The sequence below is a fragment of the Cariama cristata genome, unplaced genomic scaffold (assembly GCF_000690535.1).
Source record: "Cariama cristata isolate BGI_N322 unplaced genomic scaffold, ASM69053v1 scaffold4543, whole genome shotgun sequence".
Lineage (NCBI taxonomy): Eukaryota > Metazoa > Chordata > Aves > Cariamiformes > Cariamidae > Cariama > Cariama cristata.
Window position 1 is genome coordinate 3 of NW_009609974.1, and position 14,372 is coordinate 14,374.

At 37.7% G+C, this 14,372-nt stretch overlaps 1 protein-coding gene across 1 annotated transcript in view; it reads left to right on the forward strand.

The window, feature by feature from the left end:
- The first annotated feature begins 2,483 nt into the window (after window positions 1–2,483).
- Window positions 2,484–14,372, forward strand: part of TBC1D14 (TBC1 domain family, member 14) — a 29,251-nt gene continuing 17,362 nt past the window's right edge. The window contains exons 1-8 of the mRNA XM_009697699.1: window positions 2,484–2,598; window positions 5,257–5,339; window positions 7,461–7,578; window positions 9,154–9,260; window positions 10,180–10,260; window positions 11,659–11,753; window positions 12,774–12,845; window positions 14,202–14,330. Coding sequence (XP_009696001.1) covers window positions 5,315–5,339; window positions 7,461–7,578; window positions 9,154–9,260; window positions 10,180–10,260; window positions 11,659–11,753; window positions 12,774–12,845; window positions 14,202–14,330 — 627 coding nt within the window. The 5' untranslated portion in view covers window positions 2,484–2,598; window positions 5,257–5,314. The remainder of the gene's footprint in view (window positions 2,599–5,256; window positions 5,340–7,460; window positions 7,579–9,153; window positions 9,261–10,179; window positions 10,261–11,658; window positions 11,754–12,773; window positions 12,846–14,201; window positions 14,331–14,372) is intronic.

Consider the following 14,372-nt stretch of genomic DNA (forward strand, 5'->3'; position numbering starts at 1 on the left):
TGCAAACTTATTGAGGGTGCACTCGATGTGTGTCAAAGGAGTCTAATAGTGTCTCAAAGGAGTAAAAACGTTAGATTTAGGGGTGAGGTTCACCTTGTCAGTGGAAGCAGTAATAGAGGTTAATATTTGACTATGTTAATTTGTGAAAAATGGCTAATAAAAAAGTCAGAGAGAAAGAATAGCCATTTGCTTCATTCCTGTCGGCACAGTGGATGTACTCTGTAGTTGACGGTGCAGCTGAAACAGGTTACGATAATGCATTCATACACTGGTCACTGCCAGCTGCTTGCTAGGAGTTACTAATGCAAGTGTCTTAGCTTTCTGAATATGCTCTCGATCACAATACCTTTTTTACGATATTTCTCTGCTTATTTTCTCTTTGGAGGTTTTTTTTAGTGAACAGCTTTTTCAGCATGAGTACTATCCCTTTACTAAACAAAGATAAGTACTGTTCGGTAGCTTAAATACATTTTTCTTGGTTCTTTTCCTTGTTTTCAAACTGATGTCATGCATAGCAGTATTAACTGGTATTAATAAGCCAGACATTCCAAATTCATGATAATGTTTCCTGTCACAGCAGCGCAGGCATCATAGGATGGATTGTTGAGACAGTACCCAGTTAACAAACTAGGAAAAGAGGGTTTTTCTGTGTCCTGAGGGCTTCACAGACCTGCACCCTTGAGTCCCACAGAAGTAGCTTGAACTAGAATTGAATTGTACAACATAAAGTAGAAGACCAGAGCTATGTAATTCTGCATTCATGTGTGTTTTTCATCCATCCTTCTTTTTTTAAGGTGGGATTGTAGGAGGCGGCCTTTCTGGAAGTGGTAGAGATCCTGTTTTAGTTCCTAAATGATCCAGGCTGTTCTAATTGTGTTGAAAAGCTCAGATCTATTGCTCAAGGAAGTTTTGACGTAATTGACAGGTTAGGTTAAGAGGAAGAAATGGGTAGTGTTTGAGGAGCTGTTTGTGCTAATGGGAAAAAGTCCACAGCTGGAACATTGTTCATAGTGCTCATTTATGATGATTAGTTTTCACAGTATAGTTCCCCCTTTTTTTTTTTTTTAATAGAAATGGTATAAACAAACTACACATGAAAGCGGATGGTTTTGGAAGTGGCAAAATTAATTATAAAGTTGAATGTGGAAGTATCTATAATGTGGATTTGGTTTTCTGTAGGACTGTTTGACCGTGTTTGTTGTTTGTATATGACTGACGCTTTGAGTGATTAAGGTTTGCTATAGTACTTCAAGCACTGGAGTAGATGGGAGTTGTGTAAAGGTTATTTTATCCCAGGTTTTTGGTACATTTTCTTCCAAAACCATGTTTGTAGGAAAAACAAAAATAGCATGGTGCCTGTAATGCCAAGTCCTCTAATGTAGATCATAGTGATACAGTAACTAAGGGTGGAAGGACCTTTGAGGGGCTAACTCCCTGCTCAGAGCAGTCTGCTTAGACCAAATTCCCAGGGCTCATTCAGCTGACTTTGGATACCTTCAAGGTCGGAGGTTGTACCATGTCTCAGGGAACTTGTCCTGGGACTTGACTACCCTCCTAGTGACTCTTTTTTTTTTTTTAGCAGTTTGTGCCTATTGTCTTCATGTTCTTTATACAAGTGCCTCAAAGACTTGTACTCAGCCTTCACTATCTTGTTATTGCTGTCTGCTGAAGATCCTTATGAAGCCTCCTCTGAGGGCTGAACAAGCCCTCTCTTTGTATGCCACTTGCTCCAGACCCCAGTCATCTTGGTGCCTCTTTGCTAGTCCTGCTCCACTGTGTCAGCGTCTATATTACAACCATAAGTTAATACGTTAGGCTCTGTTACGATTTAGGATTGGCATACTTCAAGGCATCATAAGTGTGGAGTTTTTGTCTAACTATGATTTTAACCTTTTTTTTTTTTTTTTGCCATCATTGAACTGTTACATCTGAAAATAGCTTGGGAGAAATCTTACATTGAGGTTTTAAGAAAAGGAGCCTGTGGTCACTTTTCGCTTCAATTTCAAAACTGTGTAAATCGGAACAAAAACATTTTAAATAGGTCTTATTTTATGCCTCAGATAGTATCTGCTGTTTGTAAGCTCATTCTTAGCAGTACTTTGTAAAAGGAGGCTGTCAGTCAGAGGAACTTAAGGTGTTTCTACAAATAGAAGGAACGGAAAAAAACCATCAAAACTGACTCCTGAACATAAATTTTAACATTGTTTCCAATTCTGAGGTTGCTCTAGTTGAAAAGCTTTAAAGGGGCTGTAATTGAGCAGAGATGTCAAAGCATTATCTTGAAGACTTCTGTAGACCCTTTTTAAATTCTTATGTGCATCATCTTGTATTCTCTGCTCTTGTGACCTGCCCTGTCTTTCTTCTCTAGGAATATGAAGAAAAAACTGGACGAGCTCACAGACCACTCTCTCCTAAACAGAATGTTGCATCATCCTGTATTCTCCGCTCTTGTGACTTGCCCTGTCTTTTTCTTCTCTAGGAATATGAAGAAAAAACTGGACGAGCTCACAGACCACTCTCTCCTAAACAGAATGTGAGGAAGAATCTTGATTTTGAACCACTCTCCACTACAGCACTTATTTTAGAGGACAGACCAGCGTAAGTTTTGGGAAGTACCACAGTGAGGGTCTCTTTAAAATTAGGGTAGCAAAGCTTTCCTTACTGTGTGTGTTTGATTACTCTAACTTAAGCAGATGATTTAAAATTTAAAGTAGATTTTTTTTCAGGCTAGTGAATATGAAAGTGGGATGATATGAGAAAAATTATTCAAACGGAAGTAACCTTATTTTATAATAAAAGCAGTGGCTTTATATGAAAGGAGGTAATTAGGAGAGCAAAGCTCTAGTTTTGAGTAATTTTACCTGCTAAACACAAATAAGGGATTTTTATTTTCCCCGAGAGAACATAAGCATAAAAATGAAGCTAGTGTATGCTAAAGAAATTGAGAATCGAGGATACAGTGGCCTGTTTACACAGAGAAAGACCGCACTTCCATAAATAATGAAACAGTATAATGATTGTTCTGCAGTGGGTACAGCATTGCATTTTAAAGGTTGTAAAGTACTTGGTAAGTTGTTTCATGCCTCTGTTACTGCAGGGAGATTCTTGCATATGCAGACTAACTCCATAACAATTTACTGGCAGCTGCTTTACCGTTGTTTGCTCCTGAATTACACAAGTTCAGTCATACTTAGTCAATTTATGAATGGTACCCAGCTTTACAGGCATGGTGCCTCCATTTTTAATATAGCTGTGCATTGGTATAAAGAACTGGCATAACATAGGTCTGTGTTTTCATCACCAAATCTGTATAAAGAATGCTGGTATCAAAGTAGTCTAGTTGTAGGGTTAAGACACTTTTTGACTTGACTGGTAGACTATATGACAAGACTTCTTGGGACATCTAGAACAATGCGAGAGTGATTATTTTGTTATAGCAGGTTTTATTGTGTACAACTGGAAACAATCCATACTAGCTTATTTGTTACATTAAAAACCTGTCTGTTAAAAATCTTTCTTCATGTGAGACAGTCTGAGTACAGTGTTCAGATAGATTGAATTGGTGATAAGTCACAGGATAACATTCAGATTTTGCTTTCTTTCCTACTGTTGGTAGACTGAGGAACTTGTAGCAGAAAAGGTATTTTTAAGATTCTACAGTTGAATTGTCATTTATTTTGTGTAGTAGGAAGAACCTCTCTGGACAACAGTGCTGTCCTCTCCTGACTCTTTCTAAAGAATCTTTTTTAATTGTTTACTTAAGGTTTGCATACGTTTGTTTTTTTTTTTAACCTTTTGAGCTCTAAGTAATTTCTTTTTGATTTCCTGTGACAAAGATTTAAGAGTTCCGGGAGAAAAACGCAGTGACATTTTTTCCAAAATGGCTGCTCTTGATTTTGCACTCACTTGTAGGGTTTAGCTAAAACCTTCTAGGAAAAATCAATAAATATTCCATAGTCCCGCTAGCTTTAACTGGAAAATGTGTTAGCTGAATCTTAATAGATACTAAACATAATCTCACATGTATGGTTATATCATTAAGAGATAGGACAAATAATTTAAGTGATGGAGTTTAAGTTAGCAGAACTTGTGTTGTTTCATCTGGTTTTCCTTTCCAAACTTTCCCTAACTTACACCATTTCTAAGGACTTGGATTTTAGAAAGGTTCTCGTCCACTTACATAAATGAAACTGGAAAAAGAGCAGATTGTTCTCTGGTCAACAAAGACACTAATGTGAAAATCCACTTCTCTTGTTCTTGTAACAGTCTGGATTTTGAAAAATATTCATAGGCACGTATCACATGGCTATGCATACCTTACAGGTAATATGATTATGTAAATAGTAAAGCATACTGCTGTTAATGGTGTCTATGTTGATGGCTAACAGCTGCCTTATGTGTGGCACCTCACAGGAATGTGAAAGTGAATTTTTGCGTATCTTTTTATTAACTAAAGATATGAACTGTCCTAGGAATACAATACAGAAGAACAAAATACTTAGTCATCTCCTGTTCTGATGTTTTGATGATCCTGTAGTTGTACAAGATACATAGTAGTTAGGTTAATTACAAATATGATTAGCTTAAAGTTAATGTGGTCTGATATATAAGCATGTGTATTTGTATGGCAGAGATGTTACCAGTCCAGGCTTTAATCACAAATCAAAATGGCTATGTTGTTATTGATAACTGGAGAATACAGAGGATGACTCCAGGGCCACTTGTTGCTCTAGAAGCGAGGCGGAGGAGTTAAGCCTTTAAAATAGAAATGGGGTCTTAGAGAGCAGAGGGGAAAAGGAAGCTGGTGTAGGGCGTCATTAGTGCATGGGTAAAGAAAGTTGTGGATATAACTCTTAAATGAGGTGCACAGTAAGAGAGAGTACAGTCTTGTATTTTTTCTGTAGAGATCAGTTTAAATCAAAACTACCAGCTTAGTATATACCAATATATTCCCTCTATTTATGAAAGTCAGCCTGTGGGTTCAGTTGGTTTAATAATAAAAATGCTGAAATTACCAAACATAAGGAAATTACTCAGCATGTTTTGTACATGAAAGTAGTCATAGCTGGTCAGTGTTCTCTCCTCTTCTGCTGACTCTGGCAGAAACAAATTCTTTCCAAGGATCTGTTGCTCTACTCTTTGATCAGATATTTTGACAAGAAACTGTGTATACTTTTCTTTCAGAGGTGTCTAGAATTTTCTTTAGACTGGCATACCAACTTTCAATACTGATCAGTATTTTTTTTTTAATTTAAGGAACCTCCCTGCAAAACCAGCAGAAGAAGCTCAAAAACACAGACAACAGTATGAAGAAATGGTGGTTCAAGCAAAAAAAAGAGGTGATGGAATTTCTTATCTTCAGAGGAGAGAAGTAAATTTAAGGGGTATTTCTAAACCTGAATTGCACTTGTGTCAGTGTTGCTCTGTAACGTGAGGGATCTGTACCTCCCCTCAGGGAAGAATCAATCCAGAGAGGAGACAGGGACGAAGGTAGTTTCATTAAAAAGCCCCACCCGAAGCTGAAAAAGAAAACAATCCTAGAATCCATCAGGAAATATTTTTTTTATTTGTAACTCTTAAATAATTGAGTGGCATCTGCGTGTGGGTTTAAAAACTTACTAATATAAGGAAGTAGATTATCAGTAAATTAGTGAAGAGTAGACTTATTTTGGTAACTACAGGATATTTGATAGTTTCGTGTTGGGAGCAACCTGTTGAGGCTGTAGTACATAAGTACATGATTTTCCAAGTAGAAAAGTGTACATAGTTGTGTTCATTTGGTAATCTGTCTCCCACTTAAAATTTACAGTTTGTCATGGTTTTGCTCATAATTTCTTGTCTCACATTGTTCACAGAAGTGTCTCAGCAACACTGTACCGTGCGCATCAGGTAGAGCTGACAGTAGTGGTTTCCTTCTGATGATATTTTTGACCTTCTGAGTTTTCTAATTAAAAACAAGCCTTGCAATAATAGGAAATTTGGACTCATAGAAGTTTTGTATCCAGTGAGAGCTACTGGAAATATTTTTTTCCAGCTGGCCAGACCCCTGAATCATACGAAGCAGTGGAAAGGTGATATGAACACAGGACTTGCTTGGTTTCTGCAGTTGAAGTCTTAATAAATGTATCCTCTTGCGATTTTGAACATCGTACACGTACTGGTGAAGTTCTGACTTCACGTGACTCCCATGTTATTATATCCACTTAATGCGTAGTAGTCCAAAGGAGTTTCTCTGTTCTTCCTTTGCATATAGCATAGATGGTTTGGGAGAAATGGGATGATGCTCAGGTTAGGCAATGGGCCAGGTCCTTGTGCCGTCTTCACTGGACCCTGAGTATGTCATTCTGTCCAGAGAAATACCCTGACAAACGCGTTTTCCCTAAAGCCACCCCAGATGAACGGCTTTGCAGAGTGATGTATTGTGTAGATGTCAGGAAATTGAAGAGTGTAAACACCCTCTTTTTGTTTAGAGGAAAACTCAAAGCCTGCATTTAGGCAGGCTTACAAAGAGCTCATATCAAAGCTGAAAATATTATGAGGTGCTTGGTATGGTTCTGCTTAGGCACAGCTTCTATTGGGCTTTGAAGTGGACCCATCAGGTTGTGTGTATTCATTTCAAAGACCTTGTTCATGGTACTGCTGTTCTTCAGTTAGTTTTCCTTGCCAGGTCAGTACCTTCCCATATTGTGGACACTGTGTGTGTGCGCACGCACACATGTCCTGGATTTGCTCTCTGCTTCTATAAAGAGTGCCTGCCTGCGTTTGTTAAATTGCATGTCTAATAAATTTGCCGGTGGAAAAAATAGTAGTTGATGATGCAAGAAGAAATACTGAGTGATAACGCAAAACCGTAAAATATGTTTAAACTAAACATGAAAAATGTTATCTTTTTAATGACCTGAAGATTTCCAGTGTGTACATATATATATATTTGTGATGTACGACATTTAGATTAACCCTACACTAAGTAGCATCAAAATGTGGTTCTTGTGATTTCCTGACAATATATCTAAATCGTAATTTACAAAGATAACACATAAGAGTGAAAACAAAATACAAAATTTGTATTGTTTTAGCCTGTATTTTTGAGTCTGTCATAAAAAACTGGGCTGAGGGGGCTTTATTAGGGAATACTCTGACCTGGCCTGCTAGGTGGGGCTCTTGGCTGTCAGAGATGCTAGTTCAAAGTTACTAATGTGGTTAGATTTGAAGGGTCAAAAGAGCCACATATTATCCAACTCCCTTTGTCCCATCCATTGAAAATGAGACTTATGCGTAGTTCCATTTTGTTCTTTATTCATATTTGGCGTCACTGCTTGAAAATTCTAGAATTTGAACAGTCTACTGTACATGTAGGTGAATATAGTGTGCTTTTACATGGCTGTATAGCCATGACTAGCTCAATCTGAATATTTGGTTTCTGGTTTTATTAATTTAAAAAGGAAATTGCTTTTTTGCAGAGCTTAAAGAAGCCCAGAAGAGAAAGAAACAACTGGAAGAACGCTGTAAACTGGAAGACAGCATTGGCAATGCTGTTTTAACTTGGAACAATGAAATTTTGCCCAACTGGGAAACTATGTAAGACAGTATGTTATACTGAGTTTTAATTAAAATTGTTGAGTCTGTGTCCTGAAGAGAAGTTACAAAGCTAGCAAGTATAATTTTAAATGGTCTTGGAAGCTTTTGTTTGAAAGTCACTTTTGGACAGCTACAAAGAAAATGAACAATGTACGTTTCATTATTTATACAAGATGGGCAGAAGTGATGCATTTCTAATTCTTAGTATTTGTGTTTAATGGAGGTTCAGGATATTCAGAAACTGTGAAACACTGGGAAGTGATCTGTGGTAGAGAACATAAAAGCAGAAAGCATAGTGCTTGAACACCATGCATTTATCAGAAATGAGCTTTCCTTGACTACTTGAGCTGTTGGTGTTATAATACCAGATTGAAGTGTATGTATGATATTATGAAGCCTCTTTAATTACAGAGTGGTATACCTGCTGGGATAATCAAGTGATGGAAAAGAGAAGTAGGGGAAAAAGTTATTTTAAAAAAATATTAAATGCTAAAAGATTTCCTACAAAGACACAGCACAGGCATTTGGTAAGCTACCTTTGCTGTCTAGTTTCTCATGTGCTTTGCTAGTCATCTTAAAAAAGCCACAACCCCCTGCCCTGTGATTATAACCACAACAACAACATAAACCAACCTCTACAGGACTCACAGTTGCAATTTGCTTAATCATGGAATTCTCAGTTGTCCTGAGAATATATGTTAAAAATGTGGACAGAATTTGTTGGAAAATGCATTCCTGGAGAACTGAAGTAATAAGTTAAGTATAAGCAAATTGTAGATTTGTATGTCTGTCTTTAGTATTTGAAGATCTGTTATGGCTGCTGTAAAAATAAGGACAGCTTTTCCTGTATTGGTTTGTGAATCTAGAAGTTCCCCAATATATTCACTATTTTACATTTTAGTTCAGAATCTGCTTTTAGATGAATGAATTGTTGTATTTTTTGTTACTACTGCAAACTTTCATTGGTGCTTAGGTGCTCTTTTGTTCCGCCTTCTGGACTCTCAGATCGATGAACATCAGCTGCAGCCATTTCAAAGCCTGTACTCTGTTAAAATGTCTTTCATGCTCCCACCTGAAAGTTATTACATGTTACATCTTCATGCATTTTTCTGGAGGGTTAGAGCTGCAAAACTGGATGGGAAACTGCATGTGTTATTTGCACAGCAGGGTGATGAAAGAGGGGAGAGCGTAGACTTCCATAATTTGTTTCTGTATTTAATCTTACATGGAGATGTCCAGTTTTTAGCATAGACAGTGGCACAGAGATGGATTTCCTTTTCATTTGTTTATTTCTGTCCCCTATGAATCTTGCTGGTCAAGTGTGGTTGCAGATTATGGATATTGTGATTGCAGTGCTCCTGTCAAAGTAAGCTATTAACTTGGAAGGAAGTAAGCTTTCCTTTACAGTTCAAAGCGAAATAGTACTAAAGAATGGGTATGTGCAAATCACATTTGACTTCTTGGTCTGTTGATGTTCATTTTGGTTTGGATCCCTTCAGCAGTGCTAAGAGGACACATTTGCAGTTCAGCTGGCAATGAGGTATTTCTTAGAATACTCTGTTTTACTTTAAACAGGTGTTGTTCCCGTAAAGTTCGAGAGCTATGGTGGCAGGGCATTCCACCGAGTGTGAGAGGCAAAGTCTGGAGCTTGGCAATTGGCAACGAGTTAAACATCACCCATGGTGAGACTGTTGTTTTGTCTACATTGTCTCATTGTCTTACAAAGAGAAATAGTAAGGGGACAGTCTTGTATTTATTACAGTGTATCAGAACCTGAGGTGTGGGTGTGAGGAGATGTTACCTAGGTATGCTTGTTTTGTGGTGCTTTGACGTGTTTTGTTCAAAAATACAGTGTCTTCTAATCTTGTAGCTGCTCTAGGACTGCTGCTGTGAATTGTTTCTGATTATTACTGTCACTGTGTCTTGCTTTGATGTTAGATGGAGATGGTGAGAATTAATGAATCAAACTTTTTTTTTGAAACTTAGAATTGTTAATTTTGTAATGCCTATGAGTATGCATATGGCATGCTTCCTTTGATTTAGAGCGAGACATTTGATTCGTGAGAGATTAAAAGACCCCTGGGAAAATTTCTGCTTTTGTTTATGTGTGTGTGTGAAAATACAAATAGTATGCTACTTCAGAGTACAGAAAAAAACAGCTCTGAAAGATTAACGTATGTAATTAATAGCAACATGGAAATGCGGTAGACTACCTGTACACCTGCTGTATTGTGCTGCTTTTCTGTACTTGGCTTAGTTACCTTGGGTGTAGTTCTTACATGGAATTTGCTAGATTTATCCCCATTATCCATTCAGACTATAATTTTGAACATCAGTGCTCTGTAAGAAAGGGGAATGCTTGAACATAAAATGCAACCTGTGCCTAGATTCCCTTCCTTTTCACTTAATATTAAGTTACAGGTCAGTGGAACAAGTCTTTCAGAACCATAACCTACTTAGAAGTTCAACTACTATGTTAGAGTTACTGTTACTTGTAGTGACTCGGGCAGCGTTGCTCGTATCTTAGGTAAGCAGTACCTGACAGTAGACATGAGCATATACAAATAGTGGATTTGGTTTTCTCTGTTTTTCTTTTTCCAGAACTGTATGATATTTGCTTGGCTCGTGCCAAAGAGAAATGGCGATCACTTAGCACAGGAGGTACTGAAGTAGAATGTGAAGGTATGTTTTGAATAAGAGATTTTGTAAAATTGTTCCTTAAAGTGAAATCACAGATTTTAAACAAAAAAAAAGCTATAAAGATGTGTCTGGTAAAAAGAAAATTTCTTATTGTGGAAGCAAGAAATAGCTGTATTCTTTATTCTCAGTGAAACTATGGTCTCTTATAAAACACACTTGTTCATTTTTCTTTATAAACTATTTCTAGGTACAGCTCTTACTTGATGCTAATTTGTAGGAAAACTAGGGAAGTTTGGGGATTATAATTTGAATTACAACACTAAAATACTTTACTGCATCTGTTGTTTTGGAATTGAAACTCAAATTACAGCAGAAAGTTGCATTTTAGTTAGTCCCTTATTGCAACTTTGAGCCCATCTCTTGTGTATGTTTCAGAGAGCAGCAATTTATTTTTGCAGGCGAAGTGGTTTGAGATTTACTAATTGATTGGAAGAGTTATCTGTTTTTGAGGGAGTATAAAACTACATGCAGATGCTTGAAATGGCCTTCGGTAAGTAATTGTGCTGAGCAGAAAAAGGAGAACATACATACTGGTCTTTATCAACAGGAAAATATTTTTGACTGGAAATCCCCTACTTTGTTCTCTTGAGATTGTCTGTATCTTAAATAAGATGACATCTAGTACATTTCCAGCTTTCTTTTGCACTTGTATTTTCTGAAATGTAGATGCTGATGTGATTGGTGTAAGCATTGGCTAGTGACAACTCTTGTTTTTTGATTGCTCAGTAAGTAGCAGTAGGTAATTCTGAACTATACCTACCAGAACAGACGAAATAGGAATACAATTTTAAGATATCAGAAGGAAAACTAGTACTTTAGAAATTTACTTTGTATGAGATCCATTTCCATTAAGGAGAGTGTATTGCAGTGTCCATGATCTTTAACAACACATATGAAGAATAAATAAGCATGATTTTGAGAGGAGAACTGACAGCAGTAGAGATAGGTGGCATCCATCAAATGCTGCTACTGTAGGACTTCCTTCCCACCACAACCTTTCCACAGAGGCAGCTACTTCAGGAGCCACTGGGAAGCCTTTTTGGGGGCGAGGGGTCACAGGTTAACAGGCTTGTGTCTGTCTAATGATTTGCCATCAGATACCAGTAAAGTGCCTGGCCTGCCTTGCCCTGCGTCTTTCCACCTCATCATTTCAAAATATACTGAGGGTCATTGTGCACTGTAGGGTTGCTCTGAGTCAGGACATACTTGCTTCTTGGCCTGTGTGCTGAATTCAGGGAATTGTCCTGTCCATACCCTTGTTCCCTAGCATTCACATAAAAATAAATGAAGTGTGCAAAAGCTAACCCTTACTGGTGGAAAAAAACCCCAAAGAGCGTACACTGATCCATGTAATAAATACGGTAATTTTGGCTTTTGTAGATGCTGGATTTTCTGCAGCTGACAGAGAAGCAAGCTTGGAGTTAATAAAACTGGATATCTCAAGAACGTTTCCTAATCTCTGTATATTCCAGCAAGTAAGCAATGTTAACTTTTGTCTTGACTTCTCAGAGAAACTAAGTTTACGTAATCTTGCCTGTCCCTTGCTTGAAACAGCCTGTTGAGTTCAAATCTGAAGGAGTAGACATCTTGAAAGGAAAAAGTTCCTAAAGATATTGGAAAACTGTAAATAGTCTGTTAACTGTAAACCCAGTCTGTTAACTAATCATCATGATTCATCTAGCCCAGTTCATGCTGCTTTCTGTCTGATGAAGTGATGCAGGTGAGTGTTTCCAAGTTAGTGAATCAACACTACTAGGTTGCAAATACACGGTAAGAGAGAGAGCACAGCTCAAGCAAGCAAGATTTGGTGGCCTTTTTTTCGTTTGATGCAAGACCAATTTGACTTGTATGTTTTTGGTGTGCTTTAATGACTCATTTTAACAAGGTATTTTGTCCTTCTATACACAAATTTCAGCAGCCCTGTAAAAAGTTTAGCTTGTGATAAATCAACATTTTTGAGTGAAAAACTTTTCCCTTTGGAAATTCCCAGTCAGTTACAGTACTCAGTGTAAGATATGGCAGACGTTAATAGTCAACAATGTGAAATTCTTTTTAGCTATGCATGTCATTCTTGATATGCTCTGTGTTTGTTAGTGACATATTGTTGTTTTGACTATTTTCTTCATGGTTGAATTCTGCCTCTAGTTTAATAGACAATTAAGTAGTTCTCATTGGTGTTCTGCTTTCTTGGCACTGTTGTCGAAGTGCTGCTAAGCTATAAGGAATCTCTCAGGCTTGCATTCCTCTTGTATAAAGATCTAATACGTAATCGATGTATTGGATGGTCTGTGTTCATTTGTAATAATTGTGGTATGGGGGGCTGTTTCATGCTTTTAAAGCCAAAATTATTTTGAAAGACTTGGGGCTGTTCAAAGCTGTACAGGGAAAGAATGTGTCCTTCGCCAGAAGGAATAGATACTCTCTGTAGCACTGAAAGGTTTTTAACATGTTTGTTGCGTACTCAGATGTATTGTCTTGTTTTTGTTTAATTATAGGGTGGTCCTTACCATGACACGTTGCACAGTATTTTAGGAGCCTATACTTGTTACAGACCTGATGTAGGCTATGTAAGTGAAATATTTCCTTTTTTCCAAGGATTGGGAGGGAGAATTAGGGGGAGGGAAAATTGTGTTAATCGGTCCTTTATAGACCAGTATTAAATGATTTTTTGAAAACTTGTGGGGTTTCTGTGTGCTTTCTTCTATTCCAATACGTGCTTAAGAAGTGTATGTAATAGTTCTGTTGCTAGATTTAAGCTTTTTAACAGGTAAAGTACTTGGAAAATTCAAAAGCAAATATTTGTACTGAAAAGTACATACCTTGAAAATTGGAGTCAAAAGAGAGGATGTTGTTAAATCAGTCCCTTGAAGTACATACTGTTTTTAATGGCAGTCTTACTGAGACTATTCTGTTGAGTATCTTACTCTTGATATGCATTTCTGTGCCTTAGCACTCTGAGCTTCTGGAACAGTCTTTAAAGCGATGCCTGTTGAGGCTATGTGAGCTCCCTCAAAGTATTTGCAGTAGTGATTGTGAGAGGACTGAGTGGATTTCAGATACTTCATTTAGTCTTTTTTTCCCAAGCGGGTATATATATATAGGAGCTTATTCTTTATTTGGGAGCAGTTGTTTTAGAGAAGGCAAATGTAGATAGATGACGTTCCTATTCTGTGAGTAGCATGCGATGCTTGGCAAAAACTGCTGAACTGTTGGGAAACTAGAACAAGGGCAGATCAGGTGGTGTGCTCCGTTTGGCCTGGAACCTGTTGTGTTGGGAAGGAGCTTGTTTCTCAGGTTTGCAGGAAGGACTGTCACACCTTGGTCCACGTGACTGCAACTGCAGTACTACACCCTCTGCGTGAGCAAGCTTTGCCTAGATTCAGAATGGATTCCATAGCATACTTTGCAAAATGCAACAAGATCATGAGCTTATGGTAAATGAAACAAGAGCTTAATCTTAAAATGGTACGGCTTGTCAAATGAGTCATTGCAGTTGTCTGTAAGAGCTGGTAATTGATTGAAAAAGGAAAGAGCAGGCTTTGTCTCTAGTGTCCTAGTCCAGCTTTCCACAAATAGGGGTATATATGACCCATCCCTAGGAGAAGGGGGTTTACTTAGAAACGGCTTATTCTTAAAAAAAAAAAAATCTTTATTCTGCGTATTTAAAAGTGCTGTCATCCTCACCTGTCTTAGGAGTCTTAGAGTCTTTGAAAGGAAGCAACATGGGGATCGTTAGCTTCCATGCTCTGAACATGCAATGCCAAAGGGTTACGTGAGTTAAAAAATCCTGCCTTTCTGTACATTTCACAAAATTCGGCAGGTCAGCAAGTGCATTAAACACTAGTGATTTCAAGGACAAAATGAGGCACTGTTCTTGGAAGAATACAGTTATTGCTGAATGATAACACTTCTCCTTTCTTCAGGTACAGGGCATGTCATTCATAGCAGCAGTATTGATCTTGAACTTGGATACTGCAGATGCCTTCATTGCTTTTTCTAACCTTTTAAATAAACCCTGTCAGATGGCATTTTTCCGTGTGGACCATGGCCTTGTAAGTATGCAAGAAAACTGTAATCGACATGTTGTAGATAAG